This window comes from Paecilomyces variotii, assembly GCF_004022145.1.
Source record: "Paecilomyces variotii strain CBS 101075 chromosome Unknown C8Q69scaffold_12, whole genome shotgun sequence".
NCBI lineage: Eukaryota > Fungi > Ascomycota > Eurotiomycetes > Eurotiales > Thermoascaceae > Paecilomyces > Paecilomyces variotii.
Window position 1 is genome coordinate 159,174 of NW_021167151.1, and position 17,572 is coordinate 176,745.

General features: G+C 46.2%; 5 protein-coding genes and 1 non-coding gene across 6 annotated transcripts; all 6 read right to left on the reverse strand.

Annotated features, from left to right (window-relative positions):
* Positions 1-1,552: 1,552 nt before the first annotated feature.
* Positions 1,553-3,214, reverse strand: C8Q69DRAFT_477680 (hypothetical protein). Its single transcript, XM_028631341.1, has 2 exons — positions 2,608-3,214; positions 1,553-2,543 (listed from the first exon to the last, which is right to left on the reverse strand). The coding sequence occupies exons 1-2, from the start codon at positions 2,810-2,812 to the stop codon at positions 1,645-1,647; spliced, it is 1,104 nt and encodes a 367-aa protein (XP_028482243.1). The 5' UTR covers positions 2,813-3,214; the 3' UTR covers positions 1,553-1,644.
* A 420-nt stretch (positions 3,215-3,634) lies between these two features.
* On the reverse strand, positions 3,635-3,717 carry C8Q69DRAFT_t128. The gene has a single exon. It is a non-coding gene; the product is annotated as a tRNA-Arg (tRNA).
* A 1,997-nt stretch (positions 3,718-5,714) lies between these two features.
* C8Q69DRAFT_437060 (major facilitator superfamily domain-containing protein) lies at positions 5,715-7,317 on the reverse strand (the record flags this gene model as incomplete). Its single annotated transcript, XM_028628573.1, has 4 exons — positions 7,012-7,317; positions 6,076-6,951; positions 5,919-6,012; positions 5,715-5,860 (listed from the first exon to the last, which is right to left on the reverse strand). The coding sequence occupies exons 1-4, from the start codon at positions 7,132-7,134 to the stop codon at positions 5,715-5,717; spliced, it is 1,239 nt and encodes a 412-aa protein (XP_028482244.1). The 5' UTR covers positions 7,135-7,317.
* A 454-nt stretch (positions 7,318-7,771) lies between these two features.
* C8Q69DRAFT_447278 (putative arsenate reductase) lies at positions 7,772-8,546 on the reverse strand (the record flags this gene model as incomplete). The annotated part of the gene is made up of 4 exons (XM_028629192.1): positions 7,772-7,811; positions 7,878-8,028; positions 8,140-8,254; positions 8,379-8,546. 4 exons carry the CDS (start codon positions 8,544-8,546, stop codon positions 7,772-7,774), a joined length of 474 nt encoding a protein of 157 aa, XP_028482245.1.
* Positions 8,547-9,381: 835 nt separating this feature from the next.
* On the reverse strand, positions 9,382-11,192 carry C8Q69DRAFT_407017 (putative choline sulfatase; the record flags this gene model as incomplete). Its single annotated transcript, XM_028628141.1, has 2 exons — positions 9,382-10,716; positions 10,782-11,192. The coding sequence occupies 2 exons, from the start codon at positions 11,190-11,192 to the stop codon at positions 9,382-9,384; spliced, it is 1,746 nt and encodes a 581-aa protein (XP_028482246.1).
* A 3,276-nt stretch (positions 11,193-14,468) lies between these two features.
* On the reverse strand, positions 14,469-17,209 carry C8Q69DRAFT_83374 (multispanning membrane protein). Its single transcript, XM_028634090.1, has 5 exons — positions 17,013-17,209; positions 15,576-16,942; positions 15,074-15,526; positions 14,792-15,012; positions 14,469-14,705 (listed from the first exon to the last, which is right to left on the reverse strand). The coding sequence occupies exons 1-5, from the start codon at positions 17,095-17,097 to the stop codon at positions 14,687-14,689; spliced, it is 2,145 nt and encodes a 714-aa protein (XP_028482247.1). The 5' UTR covers positions 17,098-17,209; the 3' UTR covers positions 14,469-14,686.
* Positions 17,210-17,572: the final 363 nt, after the last annotated feature.

The window sequence follows — 17,572 nt, forward strand, 5'->3', positions numbered from 1 at the left end:
TAAATATAGACTATTTTTTATCCTGGAATACTAATAATCTAATGCTAATAATATAGTCTTTATTAAAAGTATTTAATAAAGATATTCTGCTGCTATTTTAATCTTCTAAATATTATCTATAAAGATAATTATTTTTGGTATATGTTCAGGTGTTATTTTATTGTTTTTGACAGCAGTATTTAAGAGAAAGTATAATGCTTTAAAGGAAGATAGCTTCTTATATAGAATAGGTAAGATATAAATAAATATATCTTTCTAGTTAACTGAGGTCTAAATAACTTTTATTTAATAGGGTTAATCTCTAATAACTTAAAAGCTAGCTCTTTAAATAATTTCTTTCTCTCTATCTTCAGTAAGTATTGCGGAATAGCTAAATTAAATAATATCCTATCTTAGGATTAACTGTAATTTGCCTAGCATAGTAAATTTAAGCTAAAATATCTCCTATTATACAATTAGATAGCATTTATTAATTATTATAAAACCGATTATTATTTATATCTCTAGTTTTAATAATATATCTAGAAAGACCTTCGATATAGCTTATTTAGGACTTAAAAGTATATGCATATATATATTAGCTTAGATATTTTAAATAAGATTATAATATTATTATTTAGTCTCACTATTAATAATATATAGCTTTATCCCCTAGAGCCTCTTAATATCTTATATTTGCTCCTTAGTAAGCTTATTTAAGAGAGTTATTTAGAGAGTTATCTTCCCTGTTAAGATTAAAAATAAATAAAGGATAAGGCTTTTTTTAAACCTTATCTGCGCAATTAGAAGAGTATTGCTATAGCTATATATTAATTATTAAAGTATTTAGATCTACTCTAAATATAGAAAACAGCTAGACGCTAAATTTATTAATTAAAGTATGCGCTTTAAGCAAGCTTTAACTATAGCATATTACTGAGGAATATCCTCTTTATTAATAAATGCTTTAATTGCTAATAGTAAGTCTCTAAGCTTTATCTTTAATATATTAGATAATATTAAAGAGGCAGTATCTCTTGCTATTATTTAATAATACATATTCTTATAAAGCCTATGCTATCGGCTTTATTTATTATATTATCTCGCCATTCTTGCCCTATAGCTATGTGCTGGTATTTAAATATACCTTATCTTTTAGCCTGAGAGCTTCTAAGATTTATAGGTATTAAAATATATTATACCCTAGCTTAGAGATTTGAAAATATTAAAAAAATAACCTTATCTATTAATCCAGGAGTTCTTAAGAGTTTCTAAAAGGTGAAAATATAGGGTTAGGTAATAGGTTTAAGTAATATTAAGCCTCTCTAGTTATATAGAGATTAGTAGTAAGCTTTTATAAAATCTGATCTGGCAACTTTAATAATATAGTTTAATATCAGCAAACTATTATAGCATCTAAATATATATATAAATTAAAAGAGAATTACCAGCTAAATCTACAGCAGTTAACTTTAGTCAAATAACTTAATTATTAGTAGAGTTATTTGTTATTAAAGTTAGATAGTATTTTTAAAAAAGAGGGAAATTAGTAAGCTTTATTAATAAATTGCAACTATTTATTCTCAGATACTTACTAAAGAATTTTTCACCTTCCTATTTGGGTTTAGCGTATCCGCTCAAATATTATTGGCTCAGGTTATTGAGCTAATTTGCACTAGTTTCTAAATAGTATAGTAGAAGCACTAATCTTTGGCGAGCGTCTGAGCTTGCTGAGATAACGGAGGCTATGCATCGTGAAGACAGCGGCATGGTTTCCGCATATACACCCCTGATATTGGTCCAGTAAGTGTTGGACGACCTGGATGGGAATTTATCCCACGGGATGATACTATAGAAGGTTGATGCTTTGATCTTCGTCCATAGTGTTCCCAATCTGGGAGGCTGTTCGTCTCCTACGGGGTCGAATCGAAGGTGTAGAGTTGCGACAGTACTTGCTGAGCAGGATGAACCGTTGCGGGTTGGAAAGTCACATTGTAGCGGTTTGGGTTGTGATGTTGCAATGACCAATCGACCATACTTCCCTCTCAGTAGGCCTTTCCTGACATCTCTTTCCTTCCGAAGACAATAATCATCGCAATCATCGGGAATGCTCAAAGGAGGCTGTTCATCGACTGCGGGTACGACGCGGACTTTCTTCGCAACTGATGCAAGGCTCGTTGAACGCCCGCCTTCGACCGACGGTTTTCTCGAAACCGATACCTTGATGACATATGATATTCTAGTCATTGCAGGCGCCATATCGTCCAGGAGACTAACTCCATCTCCTGCTAGCATGGGGTCTCCAAGACTTGGCGGCAATTGGGTGTGAGCATATCTAAGGTGGAGGTTATCCTTCGAATGGTCACAGGCCTGTGGAAGGAGGTGATCAGGCACGACGAAAGTAAATGGGAATCTGAAGGTGCAGCCGGCTTCGAAGATTCGTGGGTGCGGATACTCCGTCTGGCGGATGGGTTGTCGTAGCTTTAGAAATGCCTGATATGCATTCGATGTACGACCTGAACCTGCTAGGCTCGACGACCGTTCCACCGATGTTGTGGCCAGTCCTAGCATGCGGTTAGCCAAACAATTGAACTTGACTGATGTAAAAAGGAAGCCACATAACATTACCCTCGAATGTGATGTTTATGTCGTCAAATTGGATGTCATGTTCCGCAGTTACGGTCACTTCACCCTCGATCTTATCGCCAGTGGTATAGGAAGCGACGAAGCCATCTTTCTGATCGACCAAGTCAATTCCAACCTTTGGTCTAGATCTTTTCGTAAGTGACTCGAAAGTGCTTGTGCTTCGAGCGACGAAGGATGATGTGGACATGTTGGTGGGATTATTATCGCTAGAGTGATCCAGCTGATCATTCAAGGGTGTGGTACGAATAACTGTCCAAGTTGACAAAACGTCTATTTATATATTTGCAGAAATAATGCAGCGATTCTTTATTCTCCCAAACCCATAAAAGGGTCGCAGGATGAATGCTCTTGACTGACTGTAACTTCAGGCAGAGATATTGCGCATTATATATATACTAAAAGTAGTACCCCGTACGATTCAAGTCTCACCCCAGCATACATTTACTAATCGCTCATCTCTCCACCTCACCATGAGTCATCACCGCTGTTAGTTATTGTCAGAAACACGAAGGCAGCAGAGCCTATGTCGCTAGCTAGGGAAGCCAGCCGATGCATGGGGACAATCTGGCCGCAGTCTGGAAAGTTGCGCCCTACGAGAACAAGCACATCAACTCTGCACTAGGGCCGACGCTAGCAGCAGTGGTCCGTTTCCACGCCCTTATGGTGACATCTCTTGGCTCAGAGTGGCAGGGATCTAAATGATGCCGTTCTTATGTTAATGTGTTCTCCGAAGTCGGGGACGTGCTCATATGGTATTACACAGAATATGGATCCTTTGTTATATCGAAGAAGTGCAATGTATGCGCATTTTATACTAAGCTAACGCAAGACGGGCGTTGGCCGAAGCAGTACGGAGTATATAGATGATTCAACCACGTAAGAATGTCTGTTAGTTAACAAAGCCCATCATCTTACCAGAGCAGACTCGTGAAAAAAAAAAAAAAAATGAGGTTGTTTCTTCGGTTGTGATTGATTTACAAAAAAATAAAAAGAAAAAGAAAAAGTGAAACACTCTCGACGGGATTCGAACCCGCAGCCTTCAGCTAATCCCAGCCATAGGAGGCTGACGCGCTACCATTGCGCCACGAGAGTGATCATTGGCCAAACTTGGGGTTATTATGGTAAATATTCACTATTATCAAGATGGCCGGAAATGCCCCGTCCATCATTAATAATCGCATGGAATTTCGCAGCTTGCTAGTTAACTATCTACTTCAGTTCGTTAACTTAATGATCTAAAAAGTGAGTCATCAGACAGCCACCAAATGTTAAATTGACAGGCATTTGAAAATAGGAACGCCTGGTTTATACCTGGTTAACTTCTGACACGTCGTGTGAACTCTCCACATCGCACCCACAACTTAGGTACCTAAAGTACTGTACTTAAGATCTCCCATTCAACCGATATAGAGAAGGTCCATTACTTGAAGACCGCGACCAAACGCGCGCGGAAATGACATGTGGTCCCTTAGAGTCCGACTCGTATGAGTATCGAGTTCCAACTTCAAGCACGGCTGGCCTAAAAGAGCCCAAGTTCGAATAAAGTCCAGACCTTAGCAATAGTGGAAAGGGGCTTGTGCAAAAGTTCTGTAGAAATTCCTGACAAATGTTATCGCGAGCACATAATCGGGGCTTTCTGAAACAGAATTGTTGCATGCAACCCTTTCAAAGAAAAATAATGGTCAACATGATTTGTTTGCATCTATACTCCGTAGATGACTCCGTTGATCCACAGTGGGAAGGGTATGGGGGACCACGCCCTTCCGACGACCTCGTATGGAGAACATGGCCAAACTACGATGCGAGGTTTCCCTTGGCGCAAGTTGCTGTAGAAGGAACCAATAACGAGTCCTAGAATCCGGGCGAGAACTAAGTCCAGCGGATAAGCCCCATACCTTAGCTTTATTTAATTCAAACACCATGCCTCTAAAGTTAGGTCCTTCCCGAGCAAGGTTTATCCCGATATCTGTTTTTTGATGAAAATACTTTTTAACTAATGACTCGAACATCGGCTGGGCTCTACTTACGGGGTTCACTGGGTGGAAATTATCGGGTCTCTCGCGAAATGTTCCCTTGCCCGTTTGTTTTCATGTCTTGCAAAGGCATTATCTCGATCCCGAGGCGTAGGATTATATTATGACGAATGGCCATTCGAGACAAGATAGTCGAGGAAATCGACTGAACATGTTTATCTGGCTTCCTCTTTGACACCGGAAATCCAGTTAGTCTGGCCAAATGTAGATGACTCACCGGATTGTCTAAAGGCTTTGCTGGAACTGTGGATTGCGATTCTTTTGCAATCGTCAAAACTTCATTCACGGGATAATCCAGCCACTCCGTATTCTAGACGTCTTTGAATCCCGAAAACAAACTTCGAGCCCTCCTATACCAGCCTGTTTTAGCCGGCTTGGCAGGTTTTAGGATTGGATGGATCTACTCAGTCTATCTATTCTACACCGTCTTGGCTATCCCCTTCGCCTTTCCGAATTAGGTCCCCGAGAGGGAACCGTCTAGCATCATGAAGGCAGATTTCCCGGTGAGATGTGCGGATGAATCGAGACAAAAGTTCGAGGGTTCTCTGCTGCGGCAGCACCTCGTCCTCGTCTCTAGTAGACGTGTCTATCATTCCTTGATGACCTTACTTATTTGATCAGCGAAGGACCATCCACTGGAGACTTCCTGTCTGGAACCACTGGAGTCGTAATGAGAAATTCATAAAAGATCTCAACAATAGCCACTGCACTGAACCGCTCATGGTTTCACTTTTCTCCACTCATTATTAATGAAAAGCTGCCGCTCATCATGTCCGACCTCGGATTACGTACTGGCGGATCAGACACGTTCCTCCCTGATGAGTATTGTGTGCCAACACCGACTTATGTAAAGGGATACTAGTCATGAAATCCTCCTCGGTGACTGACCGGGCACAGTACTCCCGACGTGTGCGTTGTTAGAATTGAACCAGCGGCTGAGAGTCCGGTGTAATACTCCCTGTTTTTCTTCCTTTTCTTCCCCTTTCTTTGCAATTTCCGCTGGTCTAGGGAAATATATACCGCACGACAGGCCTCGACTGAGGCTTCCTCGTAGAGTCACCGATACCTAACCCTCATTCGCCACCAGAGAACGAGCAAGAACATACTCGCCACGCAGTACGACAAGCCGGAAAATATCTGAGGATAGAGATATTCATGCTTCGAGCCATTTCGACGCAGTTTCAACGCAATAACCTCGGAAACTAGCATTGTCAATCTTTACATTTCGAAAGATTCGCATCGCTAGCGGATCAAACTCACATGTGGTGGGTAGCACAGTCGTGAACCATGCCAGGGACAATAACGACTGCAGCTCGACGAGTCCAACCACTTCCACGCTGATGGGTCCGACAGTCTTAAGTCATAAATAGCCGTCAGTGGAAAGCATCTCCATACTATGTGATGAAAGACAACTCACAACCCAGAAAACCCCAAGTATACCCCCTGAAAAGAAAGCAAAGAACAATAGGACGCCATACGACGTCGCAGACATCCAGATCGCAAAGCACGATAATCCACATACACAGGTCAACAGCCCGGCAATTTCGATTCGTCCGAAACGATCACTGGCTAGTCCTGTACATAGACGTCCTATGGCATTGCCGACGTTCAGCGGCGCGTTAACTAACGCAGCCTGCTCTCCATTAAGCCCAAGAGACCGTGCATAATCCGGCAACGAGTACGACAAGGTGATATAGCCGAACATGCTGATGAAGGCCCATGCCAGAAACAGAAGCACGTCAAAACGGCGCAGGAGATTGAGGTCGAATGCCCTCTGTCTGGGCTGGATGGCCTTGTTTCGGTTTCGGATGAGCAGCGTGGCTAGGAGCAGGAAAGAACCGCTTATGATGCCTGTGATGCGGAGAGCCCAGGGTAAGGAAAGTCTACTGATGAGGGCCTGAGTCAAGAACGAATAGATAAGTCCGCCAATACCAGACCCGGCGCTGCTGATCCCGTTTGCCAGACTGCGTTTCTTGTCGAACCACTGCGAGATGATGGGAATGCTTGGGACGTAGGTAAATCCGACACCAATGCCAATGAGTACACCCTGGGTCAGGTACAACTGCCAGATTCGACGTGTGAACGAAGCCAGCACAAACCCGCTCACTAGAAAAACTGTCCCTAGCAGCATTGAGGCATGCGTCTCATATTTGCGCACGATAACAGTGACTCCTGGTGCAACCAGCATTGCCATGGAGAGGTTCAGACCGCCGATCAAGGCGTAGTCCACAAGTGTGGCCTCTGGAAATCTATCGTCGGCCAGGTAGTTCTCTAGATAAACGCCATATGTTTGCTACAATACGGTCAGTACTAAGTAGTATTGAACACAGCAATTAGAAGGGGAACATACCACAGAGGCACCCCAAGTGAAGCAGTTGATGCAAAAGCACGCTGCAACACATATCCAACCATAGCCACCGTCGGGCGGCCGAGCTGGGTCTGTCGAAGAATCGCGAATTCGATCAGGCGCAGCCATGTTCGTGACCCCAACATATGTCGATTCATCTCAACCGAGCACAATCCAAGCTACGCCCAGGGGGACACGTTTTGCCAATGCTGCACGCTTGCCCAAGTGAGATGGACGATCATCGGGTCCGAGCGAATCGTATACTTTTTCACCGTGGCATTGGCCTTGTGTATCATGGGTTCTAGTTAACTGTCTCGGTCAATAGGAGAGCGGAGATTCGAACTACATCGGACTTCTCCCCGCATCTCCATTTCCTTTTGAGTGAGAACAGCACCGTGGGCTGCCAGTACATGTGATCTGAGACCGGGAGGATTTCGAAATTGTTGCTTGTTTTTAGCATCTAGATTCGCAAAGGTAGTATGAAAGCAAGAGTTGATATTAGGTCGTTTGAGTGCGTTTGAATCTTATCAGTAGTGATACAATACCCGAATGTATTATCCGACATGAAAAGTACTCATCGTACCAAGTTTGATACTCCAACGATAATCATGAATACAATATCGATTACAGATTAGATATAATGCAGTTGCGAATTTGCCTAGTCTAAGACATATCTTTATCGACCCTACGAAAATACAACCAAACCACAAACCAACCATCTCAAGATCTTTCCAATAAGTATATATACAGTACAGTACATTTAAATCTAATTTCCATTCAATTCGAATATACCCCAACCAAACAACCTACAAAATAACCACACAAAGCATGCATACACCCTCTACACCCCCCTCCACACATCCTCAACATACCCATCCATCCACTCCACATACTCCGGCCCTGCACCCACCCAGCCCTTAATCCCACCTTCAAGAACAAGACTCTTCATCGACGTATTCCCCTTTTCCACCAGCAAATCCGCAAACCAGCCTCCGGCACGAGTTCCTCGACCGCGAGATGAGCCTAATAGTTAGAAGTTCTGGTTTTAGTTCATGCTAGAGCACATATACACACGCGCACACACATATACATATATGTATATATAGTATTTATTTGTCGCTAGGAAACACTCACCACAATACCAAACCACACTCTGCACCCCAGCGCTTTCAAGAAGGGTATAGAATGTCGATAGAGACGGATATAAACTCTGTGCAGGGAGGTTTATTGAGTTGCGAATCGTACCGCCCTTGATTTTTATATTAGCTAGAGCAAATATCTCATCTATTTATATCAAGAAAAACAATAACAACACCAATAAGGATAGTAACAACAACAACAACAATAAAAAAGAAAAGACAAATTGTACAAACCTCATGATCAACCCTCCTCAAATCAACCAATACAAAATCCTTTCCTGGTTTCTTCCCTTCTTGAAACCACCGCAGGACTTCTTCACGAGTGATAGACGCCGCCGTGCTTCGAGGTGCAGGGAAAGCTTCATGCCAGGGTCGTTCTGGTGTGGTTGTTGATGAGGACATTATTTCTTGTTTGTTGTTGTTATTGCTATTAGGTATTCTTCCTTTCTTGTTTTCTTGAATATAAATTCGATGTGGGATTTCTTAATCAAGATATAGAAAGAGAGATATAATATCTGATAAAGATTCAGTTGGTACCTGGTGCTTTAACTGTATTATCTCGAGATATTGTTGTTCTTCGACGGCCACATCCAATCATCACACTGCGGTGACATTGTGCCGATTAATTACCCCGCCGCATGGCTATTCTACCCCTCATTGCTCCGTATCGAGTTACAGTTGGATTTGATGAGAGCAGTTACAGAACTAGAGTCACACAGAATTATGATACTCAAAACGCATATATAAAGACCGTCTAATGCTACCGTCTGCTCTTTTTATGTACATGCAAAATGACAGAAAAGATTATTTCTCAACTTTCAGAAAATGCACATAAAAACCAGACAGATCGCTAATTCGATTGATGTGCGCCAGAGTCAAAATGGAAATAACGACGGAAAGATAAAAACCTCAAGTTGAAAGCGCAGGTAGCAAAACACGCTGTAGTACAACCAACAGGCAAACGAAAAAATCAGTCTCATACATGCGTACAATCCCATGCGAAAATAGAAAATTCCTTGGGTATAAGTTTGCTCCTCGAAAGCAAGAAGAAAATGCTGCCGAGAGAAGTAACTTGCGCACGCAAAAAATTGAAAACCAAAGGTTTAGGAGAATCGTAATCATCGAGTTCAACCCCGTATAGATCCGGGTTAGACTCGGCGGTTGGTCGGCCGTTCAATTACTGAAATTCTGTACGAGGTGCCACGGAGCCAATGACATCTTCCAGAAGAATGTCACTTTACTCGCCAGTGGCCTGCTTCTTCAGCAGACGAGGCCAACGCGACATAACCTCGACGTCGTCCAGAGCACCCTTGCCCTGGTTCCGGACGTACTGCTTGCTGGGATCGACACGAGGCTCCCAGTCCCAGAAGGTGATGTTGCCCTTGATCAGAGCCGAGTAGACGAGACGGCGTCTGCGCTGCGACACCAGCACCTCCTGGTGGATCCGCTCGAGGTCCCATCGCGTGCGAACCTCCTCCATGAAGTGAGCCAGCAGCGTGGCTGGGTCGGAGGCAGGAGGCAGCGAAACAGCAGCGCGAGTCGGGCTCGGCGTGCGTGGAGGAGTCGGGGCGATGAAGGCATTGCCGTTGGAGAAGAAAGACTTGTTCGCTTCAGTAGCGCCCGGGGTGGCGCCCGGGGTAGGAAGACCAGTAGGATTCAGCTGCACAGGAACGGCGTTCTTGGTGGCCGAAGGAACAGGGATTCCAGCCACCAGATTGACCGACTCGGTCGGATCGGCCTCGAGATCAAACAGCATCGGAGGGTCGATCAGCGAGTACACGAACTTCCAGCGTCCGCGGCGGATCATCACTACGGGGGTCTGGGTGCCCTCGCCCATGTACTCTCCCAGCACAGTGTCCGTCTTTACGCCTGCTGCGCCAGAGATATAGGGCATCAACGACACACCGTCTAAAGGTAGCTCCGGGATCGTCTGGGCGCCCACCATTTCCACAAAGGTGGGGAGGATATCCATGGTGGATACATTCTCCTTCACGCGCTTCGCAGCGAAGCGACCGGGAGCATGAACGATAAAAGGCACGCGAGCAGAGTTCTCGAACCAGGTCATCTTGTACCATAATCCTCGCTCGCCCAGCATGTCTCCGTGGTCACCGGTGAAGACGATGATCGTATCATCCGTCAAGCCACACTTGTCCAACACCTTCAGCAACTTGCCCACCTGCGTGTCTACATAGGTGCATGCCGCATAGTAAGCGCGGCGGGCAGCCTTGATCCGCTCCTCGGGGATCACCTTGCCCCAGAGATCGATGCACTTCAGCACCCGCTGAGAGTGCGGGTCCTGCTTGTCGTGGGGGATGGCGGGCGTCTGGGGCAGCGGGATCTCGACATCCTCATACATATCCCAGTACTCCTGCTCCATCGCGTACGGATCATGCGGGTGTGTCATCGAGACGGTCAGACAGAAAGGCTGGTCGCCGCGATGTCGGACGTGGTCGTAGAGGTATTGGGTCGACTTGTAGATGACTTCCTCGTCGTAGTCGAGCTGGTTCGTGCGGGCCACGGGACCAGCCTCCTCGACGGAGGACATGTTGTGGTACCAGTCAGCGCGGATTTCCTGTCAAATGGCTGCGTTAGCGTTCTGTTCTGCATCATTACCGCAAAGAGCAAAGAAACCCATACCGGCTCATCCCAGTTGACGGACCAGCCGTAGTCGCCCGGGTAGATATCGCTGGTCAGACGCTGCTCATAGCCATGCAACTGGTCGGGACCGCAGAAATGCATCTTGCCCGCCAGCGCCGTGTGGTAGCCCTCGTTGCGCAGGTAATGTGCGTAGGTCGGGACGTCCGCTGGGAGATCTGCTGCGTTGTCGTATCCCCCGATCTTGGACGGCAGCTGGCCGGTGACCATGGTGAAGCGCGAGGGCGCACACAAGGGAGAATTGCAGTAGGCATTATCGAAGACGACGCCATCCTTGGCCAGACGCTCCAGGTTGGGAGTCTTGATGGGGGACTTCTTGTCATGGATGGACAGCAACGGGGCGGCCATCTGGTCCGCCATGATGTAAAGGATGTTGGGTCTGCGAGGCGCCATGGCTGGTGCTGTTTGTATCCTATTCTTTTTTTTTTTTTTTCTCTCTCTTTCTCTTTCTCTCCTAGAGCAAAGTGGGAAGGAAGAATTACTCCGCTGACCTGCTCCAGGAGATCACCACAGAGGGGAAAGGAAGCTTGACTATAATTTGATTGATTGATTGATTTATTGATAACCGTAGAACTAAGAGAGTTTACAAGAGAGTTGAAAGGAAAGGAAAGCGATTATGGACGGAGAGAAAAGAAAAAAAAAAGAGCAAGAGAAAAAAGAACCACGGGTACTTCGGGGGTAATGACAGCCCTTTTAATAAGTACCAGACGAGCAGCGCTAGAAAGAAGATTCCACGGCTGGATCCACGAGAGAGCTGGATAGGCGCCCTTTCGCAGGCCTTCTCATCCTGACGTCCGGGACAGAAGGCAAATCCGGCCCAGGCGGTAACGCAGACGAGCGAACCGCGACCCCGGGCGATGGTGTGCGATGGTGTGATTGCGGGGGGATGTGAGCTATGGATCGGTTTCCGTGCCACAGCACGCCATGAAGCAAATGAAATCTCCTCGATCTCTCTCGATCGTCAGGGGAACCGACTGGCCAGATGCTCTCCGGGACTTGCGTACACCGTGAGTGCATCATATCGTGGCTGGTGCTGACACTGGTTTCCGGGGGATTATTATTGCTTCAGGATACAGTAGAGTATTACATCCATACAACTGTCAGCTAATAACTAACTAACCAGTAATTAATACTACTACTAGTTACAAGAATTCCTCAGAAGCGCATGGATGACAAGCGCTGGATCGTTTTTCCCGGGACAGCAATACGATCCATCACTGGTCGTCAGACCCACGTTCTTCACACAGAAAAAAGCGTTGACAGAAGAACCACCGATCTGCTTCATCCGCCACTCGTTGTGCTGACCAAATCCTCCCTGGTCTTGGCATTCCGCTCAGCTTCAGAGGAAAAAAAGCAAGAGAAAGAAGAAAGAAGAAAGAAAGAAAAAAAAAAGGATGGATCTCTGGGTTGCCACCGAGATAGCCGCACACTACCATATGGTACTCACTACCCGATGAATGTCCGAACCATCCTCCCTCCCCCAGCATTATTACTCGTAAATACTTACTACTCTACTCTTAAGTACATCAATAATAATAATAACAATAATAATAATAACAATAATAATAATAACAATAATAATAATAACGACATGCAGAATGCCAACCAAACCGCCAAGCAAAATACCACCATCATCGATAACTTAACACGCAAGCCGGCTGGCGTATCCCGATGTAGATCCTGGGTTATCCGGGGGGAACCCATGCCGCGTGGACCCCGGGCGCTGCCTCCCCTTAGTCGTACTCGGCTCGTTTTGCTCTCTCACCGTATTTTTGGACCTTCCATCTTGCCAACTCGGATTATTATTATTATCTGCCATCCATCCCTCGCGGCATGTGCCATGAGATCATAGATCAACGCTCCCGTGTCTCGTCTTGCTGGATCATCCTATCCTCCTTGTTTCATCCCTAGACTATCTATGTATATCGAAATGCTACCTCGGGAGAGCCAGTAACAGGGAGAATGAATGCCACATCCTCCAGTCCGATGTGACAGGATGCGTCCTTTGGAACCTAAAAGTGTTAGGTACCTAACTACCTACCTACCTAGCTGTATCTACCTATGGTATAACAACTATCACAGTTCTTTTTTACTTCTTTTTCATTCGCCCGCCCCGAAATCATCACCTCACGTGCCCATCTACCTATCTGCACCCAACAACCCTGCTATAACCACATTAGTTAGCCATAAAACCAAAAGAGAAAAAGAAAAAATGCGCTTATAGTACTTCGGCTTATCTCTAAACTTAATTCTACTACTCACCCTCATCGAAAGCCCTGCTTCTTTGAATCAAATCAATCCTTTCGAAACGTTTCAGAACGACCTTCAATTAGATGAGATAGAGATACTAGAAGCAGTAACAGTGACAATGCCAGTCAGTCTCAACCGTTGATTAATCTATTATTATTATCTCAAGCCGAAGTCAGAGTATTAACTAGATCTACTTTAATTGACACCTCGTGACCTCTCACTCAAGTGCTAGTTAGGTAGTTAACTCAGTTCTTAACACTACTCCGTACTTCCCGACGTCCCGTAAGTACAACAGCCCCACATCCTTAGACTCGGGATCCATTACTAGACTAGCCACTAGAAAAAAAAAAGAGAAGAAGAAAAAAACAAAAACAAAAAAGAATCGAAGAGAAAAGAAAGAAAGAAAGAAAGAAAGAAAGAAAAGAAGCTAATTACTCAATTAGGGTACCGCAGGAAAAGCATTAGTTAGAATTATGCGCTATTCTCACCTCCGTAATCGGGAGAGCTAGAGCAATAATACACTAACTGCACTTACATATAATACAGTAGTACTCTACAGTACTCCGTACATTACCAGCTAATTAGTTACTCTAGAGTTAGTTAGAAAATATCACATTGTACTGTACAACCATCACAGAGAAAATCCCATGCGTGTGCCCAATAGAAGTGGTTTCTGCCATACTCTACTGGCCTCTTACTTATCTGATGTGTCATTGGTAGGGAAATTCAACTAACTACTCTACCGGTGCGTAGAGTATATGTACGTGGAAAGAATGGGTCCAACTGCGCGGTTAGGTCCCGATTTGTCGGGATATGTACGGAGTACCATACAGTAGTAGCGAACAGGGGGGTCAACCAAAGGCCGGTTCAAGCCGCATCGGTGCGGCCGGCCGGCCGTTGTCGGTGCTATTCGGTCTTATTATTATTTATTTTGCTGCAACCTCCTTATCTACCACTACTCACTAACTAATAACTAGTACTTCTGTTTCGACTGAAACGAGTTGACAAGTGTAATCTTTCTTGCTTGTTTCTTGTATGTATTAACCAAGATAGAACATTCATCTTGTTTTTGCATACGCGTGGGCAGATAATGATACAGGAACCAAGCATACATCAGTTCATTTCGTATTGGACTGTTTAACCTATCCTGGGACAAGGTTCTTCGCTGCGACGATTGACGTCCGCATTCGTGCCAGTGCATCGTCCCGCCCGAAACAAGAATCGAATCGAGAAGGTTAGAGAAAGAAACTAAAGAAGTAAAGCAGAAACAAAAAAGACTGAGAATCGAAAGGAAACGATGTCTTCACCAAGGATTTAACTCTACGAGCTAGACACTCAATGGTAATCACCTTGCCTCAGATCCGACACGTTTCGCATCCACATGAGGTAAACCCCGAAAATCAACTAGATCCTTGTTCTTGTGTTGCGGGGAGGCAGCAAAGAAAATACCAAAAGGGCAACACAACGAGATATAGAGAGCTCGGACGCCGGCTCGAACGCATTCATCCAACGCAGTTACAGGATAAGAGAAAAGGCCGTACGGGCGTTATAATGCTTTTTTGGCAAAAGTTCCCCGGAAATATACTGGGGGCTACTATGTTCCGCGACTTGCGCCCTTTGAAAGGCGCAAGCCTCGATCAGTCGATCTTAACGGCACTATCCACAAAAAACGCAGTTAGTCTTCTGACAAGTTCCAAGAAAGAATTCAATGACACAGTCGGCCCACAGAATGGTTTGCTTACCTGTACATCCGCCTGATGAATGCGTAGGCGGTCAAGAAGCCCACGGTTCCCGTCAAGAGTCCATATACCGCACAGGCAAGCAGACTATAGCTGAAGAAGAGCAGGCTGGACACGAAACCTGTGATGTGTAGCTTGAAGAAGTAGTACCAGATGCAGTAGGCAAAGATCCAGAAGGCGCTGCTACCGCCAGTGAAAAAGCTCTGCCACCACCAGTGATAGTTCTGGGTGATCGCGTTAGCTTAGATCAGGCGACGGTTGAGGGCTTTCCATGGGAACACTAACCTCTGCGCAGAGTTGGCTGTATGTGGCAATGATTGTGACCTCGCTGACCGTGACAATGAGAATTGTGCTCACAACGCTAAGGAATCCAAACACGTAGTAGTAGCCGCTCTTGTCCTGCCAGAGATTCTTGAACACGAACAATAGCTCGATGAAAAGGACAGCGAACGGTACCAAACCGGTCAAGAGCGTACCGCGGAAACTGCTCAGGTACCACGGCTGGGGTGGCATCTGACGTGGGATCGGGTTTGTCTTGGTCGGGTGCTCCCACGGTGCCGCACGGACGTACCCATACCAGCTGCCAGCGTATACAAGAGGGACCTGAATCAATAGCCAGAGAGCCACCAGACCGACCAATGTCCCGAACGGGATCGCTGTACTCGAGGCCTGGGCCCAGACGAACATGTTAAGAATGAACACAAGGCAGAAGGACAAGCCCGGGAACAAGGTCGCGGTCTAAACTCTGGTTAGCAGCTACAAAAGTAGAGAAAATATGAGAACTCACGATGATAGTGTTCTTTCGCCAGTTCTGGCCGCCGAAGGTCTTGTACAACCTTCCTGAAAAGTAGCCCGAGAAGAGCCCGGCGAATACGAACAGACCCATACCAACGCTAACAAAGCCACCGCGGAAGCTCGGGTTCAGAATGCCCAAGCAACTAAGTATGAGCAGTCCAGCAGACATGAAGAGCAGCTGCATGCCGGATCCGACGAGCGGTGCGAGAAGACCGCTGTATGCCGGCACACGGAACACGTCGCCATGAAGAAGCTTCCATCCCGTAAATTCCTCTCCCGTTTCCTCGTCAAGAGATACATCAGCATCCCGCTCCACGTCTTCGGGCTTATCCAACACACCCTCCTGATTCTTGTCGACGGACCGGGCTGACTTGGACTTTCTTGGGCGGATCTTGCCATCCTCCATGACCCCATCACCACGGCCTTTGACATCTCCTTGCACAGTCCTGCCCCAGATCACGAGGACTGTAACTCCCAGAACGGCAGAAATAGTCAGAGAGTTGAGAATAGCGAGCCAGTGGGTCATGGAGCCCTCAGACTGGTTGTTGAAGTAGTGATCCCAGCGGTTAGACCATTCGATCTTGTCATCCTCACGGAAATAGACGGAATAGGTGTAAGGAACCTTCAAAGTAGCGCCGTCATCGAAGTCGGGATCCTCCTCGGGAATATATGAGGATCCGGGGTACTTCTCCGCAAGTTGAGAAGTGTTGGGAGCGATGAAGAGTTCCAGGCCCTCCTGATCGCCATGCACATCCTTGGGGCAGCTACCTTCCTCGCGGTTCTTGTTGGTAATGCTCTTTGGGTATATTTCGAATCCAACAATGACTTTACCGCCCTGATCGCCAGCCTTTCCAGGCGCTTTTCTCCAGCGAATCACAAAGGTAAAGTGGTTGTTGATAAAGTAGCGCTTTTTACCGGTTGTGGGAGAGATGTCCTGGTAACCGAGCTTAAATCCCGTAGCATAGTACTTGCGACTGCGGTCGACAGTGACGAAACTGGTCGCTCCAGGTAAGTTGTCCATAATCCACTCGGCCACATATCCATCTTTGATCAACTCGCGACCTCTCTTGACACCCTGTCGATCGACCTCCTTCGTACAGAGCGCCTGGCATTCAACATCTTTACCCATCACAATTTCGAAGTCCGACGTCATAATACGATCGCCTCGAAGGACCTCTCCAATGTTGAGGGATATGCTCTGGCCGGAGCCGAAAGGAGATCCGCCATGTACTCTCCCTGACGGAGGACAGACGAACGGGAGATCGTAGTACGCATATTGCAACTGGGTGCGATCCGAGAAGACCTTGTTCACGAGGAGGGGGATGTGTTCGTCATCGCGATAGCTCTTGATCGAATAACCTGTAGACCAGATCATGTCAGTCCACGGGAGACATCTCAGGCAAATTCATCTAAAGGCATCGAGGCCCACCTGGAATGTACCACGCTTGACAGCATGACACAAGAAGGACCCAAATCACCACGGATAGCGTGCGGTTGAACATGTTGGCCAGCATCTTCACGCTCTACACGCTGAGAGGGGCGTACGGCCGCTCAGTCATATAAGGCGGCCCCCCAGAGCCTTTTTTTCTTTGCGGCGGCGAGCAAGCGCAAAAGAGACGAGGAAAGATCAGGTCGAACTATAGTTGTTCCTAGATTTGAGCCCGCTTCCTGGTAAAATCTGCGGAATCTGCGCTGGGATGGATGCGGCGGTGCGATGATCGTCGATGTCGAGCTGATCTCAGACGGGGTGGATCTCCAATCTGTCAACTCGGGAGGATCTGAGAGGCGGCGACAGGGATGTTAGCAGACAGCACGATCTAACGAGTGGAATTGGCACAGAGTGCCGTGAAGCAGAGAAACAGCACTGATGTCTGGACTGAAAGGAAGACCCTTTGCCAGAGTCCGATGGAAAGGAGCGACTGAGAAAGCGAGTCGGGGTCTGGAGCGTGGCCGTTCCATTCCGGTTATGATGCTAACTAAACCTTAGGA

Coding starts and splice junctions, on each gene's coding strand:
- C8Q69DRAFT_477680 (XM_028631341.1), bottom strand. CDS start 2,812: ATGTCCACATCATCCTTCGTCGCTCGAAGCACAAGCACTTTCGAGTCA. Junction 2,544..2,607: donor CATAAACATCACATTCGAGG/GTAATGTTATGT, acceptor ACCGCATGCTAG/GACTGGCCACAACATCGGTG.
- C8Q69DRAFT_83374 (XM_028634090.1), bottom strand. CDS start 17,097: ATGCTGGCCAACATGTTCAACCGCACGCTATCCGTGGTGATTTGGGTC. Junction 15,527..15,575: donor GGCGAAAGAACACTATCATC/GTGAGTTCTCAT, acceptor ACCAGAGTTTAG/ACCGCGACCTTGTTCCCGGG. Junction 15,013..15,073: donor ACAGCCAACTCTGCGCAGAG/GTTAGTGTTCCC, acceptor GCGATCACCCAG/AACTATCACTGGTGGTGGCA.